General features: G+C 44.9%; 1 protein-coding gene across 1 annotated transcript in view; it reads right to left on the bottom strand.

Annotated features, from left to right (window-relative positions):
- Positions 1-20,316, bottom strand: part of SLC8A1 (solute carrier family 8 member A1) — a gene marked incomplete at its 5' end in the record, with an annotated part of 321,098 nt that overhangs the window by 16,752 nt on the left and 284,030 nt on the right. Inside the window, 1 exon segment of the mRNA NM_001170958.1 lies at positions 13,120-13,395. Within this exon segment, the coding sequence (NP_001164429.1) occupies positions 13,120-13,395 (276 nt within the window).

Genomic DNA, 20,316 nt, shown 5'->3' with positions numbered 1-20,316 from the left:
AACAATGTGATACTCTTATGGACTCATGTTATGAATGGTAAAATGTCTATTTAGCACTCTACAAAATGTACTTAAGTTTTAAAAACTCTGACTTGCAGTGAGAATTTAGACTAATTGTTAAGATATGTGCATCTCCAGGAGACCTCAAATAGCTAAAGCAATTTTATACAATAAAAACAAAGCTGGAGACATGACAATACCAGGTTTTAAGACATACTACAAGGCAGTTGTATAATCAAAACAGCCTGGTACAGGTACAAAAACAGATGGATAGACCAATGGAATAAAATAGAAACACCAGAAATCAATCCAAACATCTACAACCAAGTTATATTTGACCAAGGAGCTAACATCAATCCCTGGAGCAAGGACAGTCTCTTCAACAAATGGTGCCAGGAAAACTGGATTTCCACATGGAGAAGTATGAAGCAGGACCCCTACCTTCCCCAAAATCCACTCAACATGGATTAAAGATCTAAATCTACAAACCAACACCATCAAATTAATTGAGAACATTGGGTAAACCCTGCAAAACATTGGCACGGGCAAAGAATTCCTGGAAAAGACCCCAGAGGCACAGGCAGTCAAAGCAAACATTAACAAATGGGATTACTTCAAATTGAGAAGTTTCTGTACTGCAAAAGAAACAGGAAAGTGAAGGGGCAACTGACAGAATGGGAGAAATTATTTGCAAACTACGCAACTGATAAAGGATTAATAACCAGAATCTACAAAGAGATCAAGAAACTCCACAACAACAAAACAAACAACCCACTTAAGAGATGGGCCAAAGACTTCAACATTTTTCAAAAGAGGAAATCCAAATGGCCAGCAGACACATGAAAAAATGTTGAGGATCACTGGTCATCAGGGAAATGCAAATCAAAACCACAGTGAGGTTTCACCTCACTCCAGTTAGAAATGCTGGTGAGGATATGGGGAAAAGTACCCTGTGGGGAGCAGCTCGGACTAGACTGTTACTGGAATTAAGACTTATTCTATGCATCTGCTCTCCCACAATATGGCGCTGGGAGAGAAGTAAACAGCTTCTACCCAGCTGCCTCCAGTTCAACCAATAAACAGCAGGACTTGCTACTGATTGGAGGAGAGCAGCGTACTCGGCGTGTGGGCAGCCGAGTTGGGATTGGCGGAGGAGGACTATAAAGGAGGAGAGAGACGGCATGCACCAGGAACATCTAAGGGGAACACCTAAGGGGAACACCTGTGCAGCCCCCGAGAGAACCGGCCGGCGGTGTGCCACTCCCCTGCGGAAGTGGGGAATGTGGCCAGGGGGAACTGCCCTTCCACGGAGGTGGAAGGGATAGTAGCCAACCCGGGAAGAACCAGCAGCAAACCCAGGGAGGGCCGAGCAGACAAAAGAACAGCGCAGGGTCCTGTGTCGTTCCTCCATGAAGAGGGGGAGCGACATAATGGTGCCGTGACTCGGATAGGAAACCTAGGACGGATAGGAAACTTAGGAGGGAAGAAACGGGAAGAACTGGGAAAATATCGGAGAGAGAGACTAGCAAACAGCCTAGGGAAAAGCCGGACGAAAAAGGTGCCGGAAGAAGCTATTGAAAGCCTAGGCATAGACTCAGATACGGACTACAGGGGGAAGCTGGGAGAAATCTCTAAGGTCGAAAGCGAAAGTGAAAGCTAGAACAAACAGACTCGGATGCGGACTGTGGGGAGAGGCCAGGAGAAACGAGGGAGGAGTATTGTTGGAGGAAAGCTTGGGGAAACATACCGGGTAGAGAAAAATGTTAGGGAAATTGAAGCCGCGGGGGGCAGGCCGAGGCGGAAACGAAAGCCACTTTGGGATTCTCAAGTTAGCCCGGGAATAGGGGGCGAAAAGTTGAAACCAGAAGCTGAAACGTAAGCCTGGTTGGGATCCGTCTGATTAGCCCGGGGAGCAAAGGACGGGAAGCCAAACCGTGGGGCGGAGACGTAAGCTGGGTTGAATTCGCCAGGTTAGCCCAGGGAACTTAGATTGAATGATAGTGGCGGACACGTAAGCTACACTGTGTGACTCGCGGAGGCTGCCGCGTGCAGACAGAGCGTGCGGGGCTCAAGTACATAGGGAACGCGGGGCTGGCGCAAGGCCGTGGTTCAGACGCGAAAGGGTTAGTGCGTAACTGCGGAGTGTGCGCGCAAAGCCGAGCCGCGCAGATGAGAGAGGCGCGGGCTGAAGCGGCTCAGAGCCGGCGAGGCGCCGAGAAGCAGCCTCGGGGTGAAGCTGCCGGCAGGGCGAGGCGCCGGGAAGCTGCAGGGATAGGAGAAATAGAAGTTTAGAAGTAAAGTGAGAGAAATCGGAATGCTGGAAGATGGAAGTAAAATGGGAGAAGTAGGAATGCCCGGAGATAGAGAAAGAGAGAAATAGAAAGGCCTCCCCTCAACATGGCAGTGAGAGAGCTTGGATTCGGTCTGCCTGATTAAGTGAGGCGATGAGCACCTGCGGCGGCTAGCAGCTTATGCGCCGCAGGTCACCGAAGACAGGCACGAATTAACATCAGTAAGGCCTCCCCACAATACAACAATTAGGAGGCTTGGATTCGGTCTGCCTGATTAAGGCGGTAAGCACCAGCAAGCGGCTCGACCAGAGTGTGAGCCGCAGGTCACCGAACACAGGCACGCATCAGCGCCTAAAAACCTCCTCACAACATGGCGAAGAGAGGACCCGGATTCGGTTTGCCTGACTGATAGGACTTGTAAGAACCTGTGGCAACTCTAGCAAGTAGAGCAGAGTGTGTGCCGCGGGACACCGAAGACAGGCGCGTATCAACGCCAAAAAATAAAAAGAAAGGGGGATCTGTGGGGAGCAGCTCGGACTAGACTGTTACTGGAATTAAGACTTATTCTATGCATCTGCTCTCCCACAATATGGCGCTGGGAGAGAAGTAAACAGCTTCTACCCAGCTGCCTCCAGTTCAACCAATAAACAGCAGGACTTGCTACTGATTGGAGGAGAGCAGCGTACTCGGCGTGTGGGCAGCCGAGTTGGGATTGGCGGAGGAGGACTATAAAGGAGGAGAGAGACGGCATGCACCAGGAACATCTAAGGGGAACACCTAAGGGGAACACCTGTGCAGCCCCCGAGAGAACCGGCCGGCGGTGTGCCACTCCCCTGCGGAAGTGGGGAATGTGGCCAGGGGGAACTGCCCTTCCACGGAGGTGGAAGGGATAGTAGCCAACCCGGGAAGAACCAGCAGCAAACCCGGGGAGGGCCGAGCAGACAAAAGAACAGCGCAGGGTCCTGTGTCGTTCCTCCACGAAGAGGGGGAGCGACAGTACCCTGATCCACTGTTGTTGGGTCTTGAGAAAGGAGGACCAGCAAGGGGAGGTTTTCAATACCCAACTGCAAGTCTCACCTAGAAAGAGGCAGCAGTACATCAGACACTAGGCAGGAGCCCTTCTACTTTAGAAAGTTCTCCAGGACCACTGCCAATTAATACTAAGCTTTAAGTGAAGAGAATTCATTTTCTCTATTTTTCTGCTTGTAGCAACTAGTCTTTGTAATGTAGATACATACTTTTTTTTTTTTTTTAGTTATCAGAGGATATAATAAAATGCTGTCTTGAATCAGCAGTGTTGAAGAATAAAGTCAGAAATATTATGTTCACTCAGAATCTTGTTTAATTTGCATAACTGCTTTTGGGGAGGGAGGAATGCCTGTTCATATATATATATATATATATATATATATGATTATCTGAGATTACTTGTGCATATATTGTTTGGGGAACATGCTGCACAGTTAATATGCAGGAAATTACAGGAACTCTCCCAATCTGTGTCTCAATGGGAAGCATTTATGCCCTGTATGGAAACCATTTTAACAACTAATGGTTCTACTGCATTCTCCCAAAGCAGGTTTCTTACCTCTTGATGTCTCTACCTGGGTTCTGAGTAGATTTTAAGGGTAGAACAAATGGCTCTTCTAAATATTAAGGTTTGCTGTAGTCCCATATGTCTTGTTATAGAAAAATAATTTAAATCCTATGGTTGTTACCCTTTACAAAAGAGTTTATTAAGAGAAGAGATGTACTGAGGCATTTTAGAAGATTGGCATAAAGAAAAGGAATAAGTGTTGAGGTAAAGAATTGGGAATAAAAAATCAGGAACAAGGATTTCTTTTGGTAGGAAAACATTTTTTTTTTTTTTTTGACAGGCAGAGTGGACAGTGAGAAAGAGAGACAGAGAGAAAGGTCTTCCTTTGCCATTGGTTCACCCTCCAATGGCCACCCAGGCCTGCGCGCTGCAGCCGGCGCACTGCGCTGATCCGATGGCAGGAGCCAGGTGCTTCTCCTGGTCTCCTATGGGGTGCAGGGCCCAAGGACCTGGGCCATCCTCCACTGCACTCCCTGGCCACAGCAGAGAGCTGGCCTGGAAGAGGGGCAACCAGGACAGAATCCGGTGCCCCGACCGGGACTAGAACCCGGTGTGCCAGCGCCGCAGGCGGAGGATTAGCCTAGTGAGCCACGGCACCAGCGAGGAAAACATTTTTGAAAATGAAATGCATTTGGTAGGATGAACTGCTATCTTTTTTGAAATACAGGCTACTTTGGACAACTGTCACAAGAGACATAATTTTGCACATATCTTCCTCCAGGGTTAAACCCATGGCCAACAGTATGTGCTGACTTGAGCACCATTTGATGCAGTAACTTAAGCCATAGGGTAAGTGGACCCCAAAACATAATAACATCAGATGGAAGCGATGGACAACTGTGATGTTTGGTTACTTTGGTTGGGGGTGTGTATGTATTCTTCAAACAATAATACAACCTAAGATACTTATTTTTCAGTTTCCTTCTACTTGGTATATTCCTGGTAGTTTTCAGAAAAAGAATTCAAAATTTAAAACAAACGTGGGGCCAGTGCTGCAGCTCACGAGGCTAATCCTCCGCCTTGTGGCGCGGGCACACCGGGTTCTAGTCCCGGTTGGGGCGCCGGATTCTGTCCCGGTTGCCCCTCTTCCAGGCCAGCTCTCTGCTGTGGCCCGGGAGTGCAGTGGAGGATGGCCCAAGTGCTTGGGCCCTGCACCCCATGGGAGACCAGGAAAAGCACCTGGCTCCTGCCATCGGATCAGCGCGGTGCGCTGGTTGCAGCGCACGGGCCGTGGCGGCCATTGGAGGGTGAACCAATGGCAAGAGGAAGACCTTTCTCTCTGTCTCTCTTTCTCACTGTCCACTCTGTCTGTCAAAAAATAAATAAATAAATAAACAAACGTGGAATTGCTGGAACAAAGCTTGGGCTGTCCTCTGGGGGTCAGCAGTCATCTCAAGGACTTTGACTAGCCTTGCTGTAAGGTGTGAGACAGAGCAATCACAAACCCCCTGCTTCATCTGCTGACACAGTTGAATGCCAAAACCACATGGGACCTCTCACTAGGCCCCCCAGCGGCCAGTCATTTGGATAACACCAGGCAGTATGGATAAACAGGATGAATGTGGACACTTCATTCAGGGCCACTCGTGGGCTGAGGTGTCTGGATTTATGCTGCTCAGACCATTGCAAATTACATAACATAAATTACTCAGCATCAGCTATAAGAACTAAATCATTGAATTCCTTCTGTCTCAGACACTTTATTAGTGCGTAATTTATAGATATGTTCTCCAGTCTGCAACAATTCTGCATGTTAAGCGTGGTTTTCCTATTTTACAAATGAAGTAACTGAGGCTCAGAGAGTTGAAGTAACTTGTCCATCGTCACTGAGAGGATGATAAGTGATGGATCACAGACATAAGCCTCAGCATTCTCTTTCATTGCCCCAAAGACAGATAAACAATGGAATTTATTCCTTGCCCTTGAATCTCAATTGGGTCTCACACCCTATTGCCTGACACCCCCACATTCTTTCCCAGGTTCCCAAGGCCCCACCCAGCCACCTGAAAGACCAGTTCCAGGAATTCACCTCTGCCTGCTGCCCTTTACCCCAACCCCATCCCTAGCCCTCCTAAAATATAAAAAGGCCCGGCCCCTCTGCCATGTGTTCCATCAATGTGCACACCGGCAGTTGGTCACCACCTCTACATATTTATTTTCTCTGAATAAATTTGGTCTGGCTGCAGATTTGTATACTGCCTCCTCTCTGTTCTGTGCCTCTTTCCCTAACATTTTTGGTGCCCCGTGTAAGGAGGGGAGTGAAGGATCCGGCTTTTTCGTTAAGAGTGGAGATTCCCTCCCCCTTTCTTCCAAACTCTATCTCCCTTTTATGTTCATTTCTGACTTGGCTTCTCCTCATCGGGAGGAGGTGCTATGTCCAGGATTCCTCTGGCTGTCCTCCTTGGAGTGACCCAGGCGGGCCTGGGAGACACTTACCCCAATTTGCACTTTCTCATCTTCTCAATGAATATACAGCCAGAGCCCTTTGCCTGGATCTCATTCTCAACCTTTGGATTGGTAAGAGAGTCCTCTGTCACCTCATGCACACTGGGGCAATGCTCCGACTGGCTCATCTCCCCTCTTAGGGCCTGGCGTGTTCAGTCAAGTCAGTTTCCGTTGCTTAGAACCAGGATGCTGGTCTAAGCTTGGGATTTCTCGCTCTCTCCTCTTAGGAGGACTCAGAACTTCGGTTCTCAATTGGGGTAATCCTTTCCCAGGGGATGCACTATGAAAAGGACCCTCTTTCCTCTGGCTGTATTTTGCCTAATCCATGGGCTTCAAAATTTCTCACATTTCACCGAACTCCCCTTTGGCCTGCCTCTTAAAAAGCTTGCACAAGCTAGGCCTAAAGGGAGAGATACAGTGGAAGCGATTAATTAATCTCTGTACTAAAATTTGGCCTCAATGTGAATTAGACAATGGCTCAAGATGGCCAGAATTCAGCACCTTTGATCTCCAAATTCTCTGCGACCTTAATAGTTTTATACAGAGAAACAGCAAATGTTCAGAGGTCTCTTACATCCAGGCTTTCTTCCCCCTTCGAGGTCAATTCTCCTCATTCCAAGTTCTCATAGATAAAGAAGCCTTGGATCCTTCCCTTAAACTTTCTACCTCCACACCCCCCTCTCTCTCTCCACCTGAGAAGCTGGCACCTCAGGTGCACGCCCCTTTGCTCACTTCATCCTTATGTCTTTCTTGCCCCTCCTCCTCTTCCATCCCACCCGCAGCAGCAGCAGCAGGGGCAGCCCCTCCGCCCTCTTCTCCCCGGAATTCTCTTTACCCAGTTCTCCCCAAGGAAGAAAGAACTCATTGCTAGCCTTCTGCCCCACTGCTGTTCCCTTCCTCATCTCATCCCCTCTGTGACCTTGCCCCTGCCCAATCCCCATCCCAGTCTCTGCACTCCTCTCTGACCAACCCACCTAATCCCCCCCATTAGATCCCACCTTGTCTCCTCCCCTCACACTATCTCCTCCCCCACACTCCTGAACTATGCAACCAAACCCCTTCTCCCCTTGAGGGAGGTGGCTGGAGTGGAAAGTCCTCTTAGAGTCTGTGTGCCCTTCTCTCTATCAGACCCTAGTCAGACTGAGGAACGTCTAGGCTCGTTCTCAGAGACTCTCTCCAAATATTGTAAGGGATTTCTCCTCCTGACTCAGTCCTACAGCTTAACTTGGAATGGTCTGTATTTAGTTCTATCCTGTACCCTACCTCCAGACAAACCTGAATGTCTCTGGCATGCTGCCAAGGAAGATGTAGATGAGATGTACTGCATTGCCAGGCCCAAGACAAACACCCAGAGGCTGCTCAAGCCCTCCCCAGGGCCAAACCTAACCCAGATTGGATTTACTAACCTGGGGACCCGGGGCTACAGGCCCGAGACCACATGATCTCATGCCTGCTGGCAGCTATGAATAAGAACAGCCATAAACAGGTTAATTGAGAGGGTCTAAGTGGTCACCCAGGAACCCAAAGAAAACCCTGTGTTTTTATGTATACAGAGGCAATGACAAAGTATACTAACAGCAATCCCAATTCCCTGGGACGGTGTCTGGCAAGTGAGTTTCTTTCTTGGTGGACACTGGTGGTAGCTTATCTGTTTTAAATGAATATTGCAGTCTCCCCTTCCTTCCTCAGTCTCTGTTGTTGGTATTAAAGGCCTAATTGAAAGGTCTAATGAGACCCCTCCCTTACATTGCTCCTTCAGAAATGTTACTCTCCTGCATTCCTTTCTCATCCTTCCTAACTGCCCCACACCCCTCTTAGGGACTTTCTCCACCTTTGGGGCATCTATGTCCATTCCCACTGGGGATTAAGCACAAACCTTTATACTTAACATTTGTACCTTCTTCTCCCCACCTCTCCACCCCAGACTCTCTCCCTTCCCTTGGTTAATCCTGTAGTGTGGGATACTTCCCACCTGGAAACTGCCTCCCACCATACCCCCACCAGGTCTAAAAGACCCTACAAAAACTATTACTGTTCCCCAATATCCTTTAAGCCCAGAAGGCCATAGAGGTCTAAAACCTATTATAGGCCGCCTCCTCCAAGCTAACATACTCATTCCCACTCACTTCCCCCATAACACACTTATACTTCGAGTCAACAAACCAGATGGCTCTTATCACTTAGTACAGGCCCTCATACATATTAATGCCACTGTCCACCCCATATATCTTTTACTTTGTAGCCCCTCCTGAGAGACCCGTCTCCAACATACAACTAGTCTTTTAAACTTTTTAGATGAGAAGGGTTACATGATATCGCCAAAGAAGGCTCAGCTAATTTCCACTTCTGTCACCTTCCTGGGACTTCTCATGACACCAGACACTCGCACAACTCTTCCAGCTCAAAAACAGGCAATGCATTCTCTTCCTTTCCCACGTACTAAGCGTGATATACTCTCTTTCTTGGGACTCAAGAGATATTTTCGCATCTAGATTTCAAACTTTTCTCTTACTGCTGAACCTCTCTATGAAGCTACCGAAGGCAATATAGATGAGCCCTTGCAAGAGAGTCCTCCCTAGAAACCCCATTCCAAAGCCTAATGAAGGCTCTTCTACAAGCATCCACCTTGAGCCTTCCTAACCCACTTAAACCTTTCCTCATCTCTATTCATAGCTCTAAGGGGCAAACACTGGGTCCCCTGGCCCAAAAGGCCAGAGGCTATTACACCTGTGGCCTGTTTCTCCGAATAATTAGATGGAGTTTATCAAGGTTGGCTCCAATGCCTAAGGGTTCTAAGCCACAGCAGCCCTTCTCATACCTGAGACCTAGAAACTAACCCTTTATCATCTCTTACAAATCTGGCTCTCATGGGTTGTAAGACTTTCTCAGCCACCAGACTTTTCGATCTGTATTGCCATCTTGCGTCCAAGTTCTTCACTCTACCCTTCTCCAGCCCACCATTACCTTTTATCGCTGCTCCTCTCTCAACCCAGCTACTTTCCTCCCCACCACCCTCTCTGATCCCCTCGAACCCCATTCCTGACCTGACTTCCTTGATTTTTCCCTGACTACATTTCACCACCTCACAGAACTCTTATTCCAAAGGACCTGGATTGGTTCACTGATGGTTTGCTTCTAAAACTCCCCCTTCTCCCGCTGGATATGCAATAACTGAGGGGCATCGTGATGACACCTCCTCCTCCTCTTCCCTGCAGAGGGTCATAGAGGCTGGGCCCCTACCTCAAGGCACTACCTCCCAACAGGCTGGATTGTTAACCTTGATTTGAGCCTTCACCTTAGTCAATGGAAAGACAGTCAATATATACACAGATTCCTGATATGCCTATAATATCATCCATTCCAATGCCCAGATATGGCAAGAAAGGGGCTTTCTGACAGCCCGAGGGACCCCTTTAATAAATGGCAAGCTGATAAAGCTCTTCTTGATGCTGCTCAGCTGCCAAGAAAAGCTGCTATTTTTCACTGCAAAGGCCACCAGAAGGGTAAACAATACCTATCTGAAGCTAACAACCAGGCTGATCTGACAGCTAAAGTGAGCCCGTCTTTTCTCTTTAGCTTAGCCCCTGTATATTCAAAGTAAGAAATCTCTCAGTTCCAACATCAGAAAGGACTCATGGTGGTTTCTAGATGAGACACTAATAGTCCCTTCTCTCCGAGTTACCTTTGTTAAAAACAAAAACAAAAACCCTCCATTCTCTGTGTCTCTTAAACTCCAACTCTCTTCTTCACTCCCTGAGATCACACATACATGTAACTCCCAGCATAAAAACTCTGTGTAATATATCTCAGACATGTAGCATCTGTCAAACTGCTAACCCTAAGATCAGGCCCATTCCGCAGTCCAGGCCTGTGGATTGCTCCCGGGGGAGGAATGGCAGATTGACTTCATGTATATACCACCAGTTAGGTGAACATGTTACCTTCTGGTGATGGTGGACACCATCTCGGGGTGGGTGGAAGCTTTCTCCACTACTAACAAAAGAGCTTCCACCATTTCCACTCTATTACATGATATTATCCCAAGATTTGGATTACCAGCTTCCACTCAGATAATGGAATGGAGTTCCCCTCCCAAACTACTCAAATAGTATCTGCCTCTTCACATCTCATGGCATTTTCACATTCCTTATCATCCCCCTCTTCAGGAAAAGTAGAACGGATGAACAGAATTTTAAAGCAGGCTCTGACTAAACTCTCCACCCCAGTCCACTAGACTGGGTAAAAATTCTTTTAGCTCTGTTAAGAATTAGATCTCTTCCCCGGAAGCCCTTAATGCTTAGCCCTTTTGAAATTCTCTATGGAAGGCCTCTCCTTTAACTGAAACTTCCTTCCTCTACAAAACTCTGAAGCTATTCCTCCTCTCACTTCTCCTCTTCTTACCTAAATGTGCCTTTACTTATGGACCTATGCAGACACCCACCTACCCAAACCATACTCTCTGCCTCTCCACTCTGTTCCTACCTTTCAACCTGGTGACTGGGTTTATCTAAAACAAAATGAGGCTGCCCTAAAACCAAAATGGAGTGGGCCCTACCAGGTGATATTGACAACCCCCACCACTGCCAAACTCAAAGCACACCCCCCTTGGGTACATTTTACTTCATTAAAACTAGTAATATCTCCCTCATATAAGTCTATGCCCACAGGACCCACCACTCTCAGGTTGATGCGCTAATGAGATGTCTCCACAAGGTAACTCTGCCTCATTTTGGCCATCTTTTCTACCTTGGGCAATGTCTCTGGTATCTCCTTTTGTCCTCATAATCATAGTACTCCTATTTCTTCCATGTCTAATTAATTTATTCCAAAGGTTCTTGCAGGAACAAATAACTGCTCTATCTCAAGCCTTCTCGCAGGAACAACACAAGACTGCTCTTCTTCAATCAATCTGATCTTGAGTATAGACCTCTGCTCGAGTCCTTGCTCCATGTCTATGCCCCTATCAGCGGGAAGTAGCCAGAGAGAAATCGGCACCCCATCTCCTTATCTATACCCAGAGTCAGGATTGATGAAACAAAGACATAAGCCTCAGCTATTCTTGCTCATTGCCCAAAAGATAAATAAACACTGGAATTTATTCCTTGCCCTTGAATCTCAATTGGGTCTCCCACCCTATTGCCTTGACACCCCTGCATTCTTTCCCAGGTTCCCAAGGCCCCAGCAGCCACCTGAAATGCCAGTTCCAGGAATTCCTCTCCACTGCTCCCCCTTACCACTTACCCCCACTCCCATCCCTATGCCCTGGAGTCAGGGCCTTCTGCCATGGGATCCCTCAGTGTATCTGCCAGCAGTTGGTCACCAACCTCTAAAAATTTATTTTCCCTGAATAAATTTGGTCTGGCTGTAAATTCGTACACTGCCTCTTCTCTATTCTGTGCCTCTTTTCCTAACGTTTTTGCTGCCCTGTGTGAGGAGGCACCAATCTGCTCCTGTTTTCCTAATAATAAAGTATACACATGAAGAACTAGTGAGTTCCAGTGAAAAGAAAGAGTCATATGCCCATAGTGACATTTCAGCTAATGATATAACATATACATTGGTGGTCCCATAAAAAGGTATTGCTTAGTGATGTCACAGCCATCATACCTTGTGAAAGTACAAAAGTATGATGTTCATACACGGATGAAATTGTCTAATGACACATACCCATTTTTTGAGTAATACATGACTGTATATGATATAAAATATACTTGTTTTCTGACTCAACCCAAAAGCCAGAATTGTCAACTATGGTAAGTTTTAGTAGAAATAATAGCATCTATATCAACATTGTGGTAAGTGGGGGAAATGGATTGTAAATGGCACCATCAGAAGGGCTACATTTGCATCAAGTCCTTTTTCCCACCAGCTCACTAATACTTCTTGGCTTGCTACATGGTGAAGCATTTTATTTTGTTGCTCAAAGTTAGGGCTTTGCATCTGTCAAGATGTCAACAAGTGCTGGGAAACAGATCTGAATCCGTGAGCTTAAAAATATACTTTGCTGGGCCCTACCCCTACGTCTCCCATAGGTTTAGGGGTAGGTCTCAGGCTTTTGCATTTTTAAACAAGCTCCCAGGTAATTATTTATGACCACCAATGTTGAAAAACTACTGTGTCAATATTATGTTTGGGAGCATGATGTCTTACTCATAAGTCTAAATAAACATAATGAACTATTATTGCAGCTTGAAGAAAAATCGAGCTTAGAAGGACTGCATTAAGGGATGTCAATGAAATGACTCCTTGGTCTGTTTATGTTTGTCAGGATTATTTCTCTCCTGTCCTAACCAAGGTCTATTTTATATTTACTTCTGTTATTTTGTAGGTCAAGAGAATATTTTATTGGCTCTCCAGGAAGTATATTATTTCAGTTTCCCAAATGATTATAGGTTTCACAGAAAGCATCCAAACCTTACTAAACATATTTAAGACAGAAATTTGTTCCTTAAGATGATGATGTGTTTTTGTTTTGCTTTGTGTTTTTGAAAGTGCTCATCATAATAGGAAGCTGATCTGAAAATCTGTCCATCAAACCCATCTGCCCTCTGCCTGGATGCCCCCTGGGAATGCTTTTCTGTCATCACAATGATGCTAACCAGCTTTCTAATCTCAAGAAGTGCCAGGACAATGTTCTGGCAGTGACACTATTTATTTATATCTATGGACTCTCAGACGTCATAGGTCTGGTATGTTATAAAAACTCTTGAAACTATAGGAAGGAAGGGGCCAAGAAGGGAAATGAGCATCTGCTTCCAGGAGAATTATATGTGCATGTATTCCTACCTGGCACTGAAGTTCCAAGTGCGACGAATACAACTGCAGTCACGGAATCTTTCAGGCCAATGGTGCATCCAAAGTGGGAAGCCAGGTCTCCAATGAAAGCTGTCAGTAGGCCAATCATGAGGATGGAGACAATGAAGCAAGCCCAGCCATTCCAGTATTCTGTAGGAGGGACGAAGGCAAAGAGGACCTTCCAGAATACAGTCAGAAAGTGCATCACATAATCGAAACAGGAGGGCAGCTTCTCCTCCCCACATTCATCATCGTCGTCATCTTCCCCTAGAGAGAAAGGAGAGAAGAACAATTCATCACAGCCTGTGTTACCAGAATCTCTCCTTTCTTAGTCCACCATCCTACGGAGACAGGAAGTTATCAGAGGTGGGTGAGTTCAGACTTCAGAGTCAATTAATCAATCAATTAATGATCCAGGTACTGAAATACCTCCTCAGTGTGGCTCCTTGGTCAATGGCAAAAACTTATCTGCCACTAAATTCTGCTCACATGTGATCAACACATTCTTTCTCCTATCATGTTACCTCTTGTGAGATTTGTCACTTCAGAAAAATGATAGGATTTCTTCCAAAAGCCTGGAAGGTTAAGAAAGAAGCCCTGGTTTTGAAGGAAGATAATGGTGGACAGAGTCCTTCCAGGGTTCTTTCTTTCCAACTCGAAGTCCAGCTCTGGAAATTAATGGTTATATAACCACCTAAAGGACAGTGTTCAAACAAGGCCCTTCATCACGGCTCTGGGCCTTGCATATTTTTCAAGCCTCATTTCCTATAACTATTTCAAACTCAAACTTTGTACTAGCCAAATGGAATTATTTGCATTTTTCTCCAACCATATGCACTTTCTTCTACTTTTGTTCCATGGAACTAACTGTTCTGTTTGTCCCAATCCCTTTAACCTTAGCCTTCCTCACTCATCCTTTAAAGTTCATCTCTCCTGTACAGCTTTCTCTGATCCCTCCCCTACCAGCCGTGCTAGGAACCCTTCCTCAGAGCTTCCGTGGCCCCAAAACTTGTAATTCTAGATCCGTTGTTTTCAAAGTGTGCTTCCTAAGCTAGCCGTTCCAACATCACCAGGGAACTTGTTGGAAGTACCACTTCTAAGTGCCACTGAATCAGATGCTTGGAGGGGAGAGGCAAGCAGTCGGGCTAGAACAGTCCCTCCCTCCGCAAGATTATGATGCGTGCTCATGTTTGGGATACATGGCTCTGAATTCTACCTGTTCCCTTTCCTTTCCTTTTTTAGCTGACTGTGAACCCTTCAAAGTAGGAATTCATTATTTTTGTGTCTCTGGCGTTTGGTACCATCTGCAGTGTTTGGAACAGGGTACTGATGTGCTTGTTAAATAAAGGGATGCATGTATTATATAATATATCTCAATTTCAAATACATATAAAACAATTTCACCATTTATGTCCCATTGTATCAATGCACAAACAAATGCAAAAAGCCTGGAATTTTATTACAGGAACAAGGAAGTCAAAAAATAGTACTCTAAAATCCAGATTTCATTTGTGATATGAGGATAATCCCCATTCACATATTTTAAAATTAGGAATGTTGAATGCCAACTTTTCTTGAAATGATAGCAAACATTTTCATGCATTTTGTGGTTCCTTAAATACTTGTTCATACACTCTGACCTTGTCATCCTGGATTTATTTTACTTTTCCAACCACTGCAGCTGGCAGCAGGTGGGGCTGTTGATGTTCCAGCTGACCATGTGACCTGTGATGGCCAACATGGAACAAATATGTGTGTTCTCCTTGAGATGCTCCACGGGGAGGCCATCTGGTGCAGATCATGTCTGGGAAAACCCTTGGAAACCATTTGAGGTTTAGGGGAAAATTGCCTCTCACAAAACATGAAAGAGGAATGTCTGGATGTGTCATCTATCATTTTATAGGAAGAGAGAAGAGGCCATGGTCTGCTGTCCCTAAGCACATGGTCAGAATTATATGCAAATAGGCTTCAGGAATCTGTGGAGGAAGCAGCACCATTTTGGAGGCTTTGGAAAGCCTCCAGTAAATCATTGCGAAGAAGCTCCAGTAGATGCATGGAATCAGCTTGGGAGACTAAGGAGGAAACTTGAATCGGGTCAGCTGGTTGAAACAAATGTGTGTGAGAGAGAGGGTTGCTGACTGTGCCCTCCAGTGTTCATGCTGTATGGTTACTTTGTTTCTAACGTCAACTGCATGAAGGCAGAAGGTGCTTTTTAATAATAATAACAAGGCTACACCATGTTTTCTATAAATTCGTATGTAGAAGCCCCAGCCCCAGTAGTTCAGCATGTGACCTTACTTGGAGATAGGACTTTTAAGAGGTAATTAAGATAAAGCGAAACTATCCATGTGGGGCCCTACCCTAGTTTGACTGATGTTCTCATAAAAAGAGGAGCTTGAGACATAGAGAGAAACACAAGGGAGATGTGTGCACAGTTGAAAGACCATGGAAGGGCCCAGAATGGCAGACATTTATTTGCAAGCCAAGGAGAGATGCCAAACCTACTTAGACTTCAGTTTTGGAATTCTGACATCTAGATAAATTTTTCTTGTTGAAACCACCCAGTGTACTATACTTTATTAGGAGAGCCCTGGCAAACTGACACAGCAGCCCTTAGGAAAATTTCTCTCTCATGGCATTTGAGCCTAGTATACATGTATAGGAAGATGACATTGTAGACCATAAATATGTACAATTGTTTTGTATCTACTAAGCCAAAAATTAATAATCTAGAAATTTTGTGCCACCAAGTTTTTCTTGTTTCCTTATATTTATTTTCTCCTTCCATTACTGCTCTTCCTACTTCTCAATTACTCTACGCTTAACTTCCATAGAAATCAGTGAGAGCTGCACTTTGAAGGAGAGAGGAAGACGAGAAGCCCAGAAAAGCACTTAGCTCTCCAGCTATATTTATTTTGTATTTGATCCTTTCCAATTTCTGTATTTGTGGAATTCTGTAATTTCTCAGGATATATAATTAAAATGTTTGGAAAATACTGAACTTTAATCAGTAATTGATAGACAGACTCTTCTGCATCAGATTCTACAAAATTACTTAATTTTGAGATCTAAGCCTCCTATTTTGAAGATAGACAAGAAAACAAATCATGAAGCTCCTCAGGAGAAATAACACTTAGAAATCGAGAATAGGTATTTGTCTTCAAGATGGAAATAATCACACCTTTCCCAGGAGAGATGTGCAGGGGGAATAATTAATCTTCTTTGAAAAGTGTGGATATTTCAAGGTAATTATTATCATGCTAGTTATCATTATTTTCTTTCACTTAAAATTGTTACTGTGTTTCCCTATCATTATTTAATTGCTTAGTCAACATGCTGTGTCCAAAGGTTACAGGTAGGTTTTTTAAAAGCAAAATTTAATCTTGCCCTCTAAAATTAGCATCGTGATCCATTAATGCAAAATGTGTATGCGTGTCCGTTTGAGAGAAACAGAGACAGCGAGGTGGGGAATGGGGATGGAGTTTACTTCTGCAGGCTTCTGACATTATTAGGAAACGTAAATGTTTTAATGCTTCAGTCTGGATTGGAAGGCTCATCTGTTTTACAGTTTTTGAAAGGAAACGTTGCTTCTTGTCCTTTCCCCTGGGTTCTCACTGTGCTTTATGCATTTTAATCTCCAACTGAGATGTCAATTAAATATTAAAAGTGAACACTGACTATTGTGCATGATGCACAATTATCCCATCTTGGGGAAGGACAAAGAAATATTATGTTCATCCATCACCATCTGGACTATACTTAAGTCTTTTCCTTGCAAAGAGCAAGGTAACATTTTTTAAAAAGACACAGAAAATAACTTCCCACCTTCCAAACCCTGGGAGTATCTTTTATATGAGTTCAGAGATGGTAGTAATTTACTGATTCTGTATGTTTGCCGGCTCAAGGTAACTGAAGGCTACATAAGTCTTTCAAGTCCCTCCTCTATGTTACCAAAGAAACAGGTTGGTGGGTTTGCTTTTATAGGATCCCAAGTAAACCCTTCTTATCTCACAATCCTTCTTTTCGGCTTTATGGATTCCACTAATGGAAAGAAAAACAAACTGTATTTGATTAATCCCTCCCATAGCCTTTTAAATGACTTCCCCGTTGGACTTCCTAAATATAGCCACAAAAATAGGCAAACCATTAAAAGTGCAGAGTGGAGGGGGCATTACTCAGCTATTGGTGTAACAGTAGTTGCACTGCCCCTGCGGTGAAGCATGAGAACACGGGCGTCCTAGCACAGTTGATCATAAAGGAAACCCCAAGTGTGGCACCTGCAGATAACAAAGCTTTTAAAGTCAACAGGTGTTTGTTGATGTCCCAACTTAGGCGCTCAGGGTTTGGACTCAGGGAGAGCTTCGAGACCTCGAAAGAAAGGCTGCTGGGGTGTAATGGACACTTGCATCAGAAGCCTGCAGTCAATTTCTAGTTCAGATAGCTTGTTCAGGGACCAGGTATTCAAACTCCCTGAGCCTCGGTTCCTCATCTGTCAAACAGCTGTCACAGAGCTGTTGTGCAGACCGGAAGAGGAAATGTCCAAGTCCATTGTAACACAGTGATCCCTCTGCAGACAGATGTGCCCTACTCCATTACTGTTACTTGTCAGAAGGCAGGCAGTAAATCAATACAACCTGAGCTATCCTGATTCCATGAATCTATATTCTGCTTGAATGAGCCATTATCACTGCAGTTATCCTGAGCTGCTTGATTTTAAGAAAAGAGGGGAAGAACAGAGGGAGGGAACGTGACGGGGTATCTGCTAAGTGGCAGGCACTGAGCTAAACTCTTTCACTTATCTGATCTTATTTCATCCTTACAATAGCCCTGTAAGGTTGGCATTATTAATTCCTCTGTACATATGAAGAACTTGAAGTTCAGAGAATTTAAGTGACTTTCTAAAATAATCACAGTTAGTAAGTGGCTGAGTTGGGATTTGATCTAAAGCCCAGGGAACATGTTATTACTCGTGATGCCTACTGAAGCAAGTTGAAGCATCTATCACATGTTGATTCAAAGTTTGATTCTGAGAGTTCTAATGCCTGGCACTGATAGATACAATGCTTACACCTTTTAAGACTGTGAAAATAACAACGCATCCTCAGTAATATTTGCATTCTACCATTTTCCAGATTTGAGTTTTTTTGTAGAGTTAGTCATAAGCTTTGTCTCAAGCCCTTGGAGGAACAAATGAACAGGGAGACAGGGCAATCAAGTAGAGGGAGGGCTTCATGGCTGTAACTATTTTTGGAATCTCTGGAATAGGACAAGTTCTTATACCATTCCCCCTTGGCAAAGGTCGACCATCTGGTTCTGAATCCAACATCCTGGTTTGCATTTAGCTCTCAACTCCAGAATTTGGGAGAATGGTCTACATTATCACATCTGTGATACAAAGCAGTTTGGAAACTGTGCCTTTGTTCAGCTGAGGAGGTGTCTGACTTTGAATCCTTCCAGGGATCCACTAGACTTTCTCCTCCATAACACTCACTTCTTGTAACTTGATAAACAACAATTACAATTCAAGTTTCATTCCACTGTTAGATATTCCCATTCCTCTTTTTTTTTTTTTTTTTTTTTTTTTTTTTGACAGGCAGAGTGGACAGTGAGAGAGAGAGACAGAGAGAAAGGTCTTCCTTTTGCCGTTGGTTCACCCTCCAATGGCCGCCGCGGCCGGCGCGCTGCGGCCGGCGCACCGCGCTGATCCGATGGCAGGAGCCAGGAGCCAGGTGCTTTTCCTGGTCTCCCATGGGGTGCAGGGCCCAAGCACCTGGGCCATCCTCCACTGCACTCTCTGGCCACAGCAGAGGGCTGGCCTGGAAGAGGGGCAACCGGGACAGAATCCGGCGCCCCAACCGGGACTAGAACCCGGTGTGCCGGCGCCGCTAGGCGGAGGATTAGCCTATTGAGCCGCGGCGCCGGCCCCATTCCTCTTTGCTTTCAAAGGTTCTGACAGAATTATTCAATTTACAAGATGAAAGAAACCCAAGAAATCAGCTGCTTCACCCCTTACCATTTTAAAAGAATAACCGGGCACTGTGATTCACTTGATGAATTTTGGTTCTCTTACTTTCCTTCTTTAAAAGATTCATGTATTTATTTGAAGGGCAGAGTGACACGGAGAGTGGGAAACAGATTTTCCACTCTTTAACTCCCAGATGGCTGCACCAGCCTGGGCTGGGCAAGGCTAAAGCCAGGAGCCAGGAACTCCATCCTTTCTCCCACATAGGTAGCAGTGGCCCAAGTACTTGGGCTATTATCTGCTGCCTCCCAGGCACATTAGCTGGAAGCTGGATCAGGAGCAAAGTAGCTAGGACTCAGACTGGCACTCCGAATTGGGATGCCAGCATCACCAGTGGCAGTTTAGCCTGCTGTGCCAAAATGCCAACCCCTTTCCTAGTTTCTTGCATCTGGTTTTATCTCTGTGTGTGTACACATGTGAGTTTAACACATTAGGGCCTGAATTAAACCCAGTGGCTTTTACTGTTTTTCTCACACAGTCATCAAAAATTTCTTTTCTCTGTTCCCTTTTATGTGCTTACATTTTTATTTCTAGTGAGAAAACAATTATTATGTCCAAGCTTAATGGTTTCTAGATGCTATGAAATTCAGTAATCTCAAAATGTGCTTCCAAACAGGAATTTGCTTCTTGTTGTGGATTTTGGAAAAGTACAGTAAACATCGCCCTATAACCTAGTAAGTGAGAAGTATTTACATTTTCTCTGATATAAAATAGGTGTCAACAATTTTACTTCTAAGTATATTGAAAGAGAATTCCTTATAAGTAGTATATAAATAAGCACTTTCTTAAAACACAATTTGCTCAAATTTCTAGATCCATGAGTTCCAAAAGCACAGAAAAAATGCTTTTATCAACTAAGCATTAGAAAAATTTAGTTGTCTGAGCTTTCCAAACTCAACCCCTGTTGAATGTGAATTGCTTTAAAATCTCTGTGCCAAATGGTCACCTGTGTCACACCTAACACTTTCAGCTATCAGGGAACTCCTGATCTCACGAGCAGGGTGTGAGTGCTCAGTCAGCTCATCTGTACAGGTTCTGTATCCCCTTGGCCATACAGAACAAGCCCAACCCTGAGCCACATGACACTTCTTCAGGCATCTCCAGCTGGCCAATTTCATAAAACTCTCAGTCCTTGATCCAAGTTCCTTTGTCCAGTTGGCCATGCT

Source organism: Oryctolagus cuniculus, chromosome 2 (assembly GCF_964237555.1).
Source record: "Oryctolagus cuniculus chromosome 2, mOryCun1.1, whole genome shotgun sequence".
Taxonomy (NCBI): domain Eukaryota; kingdom Metazoa; phylum Chordata; class Mammalia; order Lagomorpha; family Leporidae; genus Oryctolagus; species Oryctolagus cuniculus.
The sequence above is the reverse complement of the archived record's forward strand: the minus strand, read 5'-3'. Positions and strand labels throughout refer to the sequence as shown.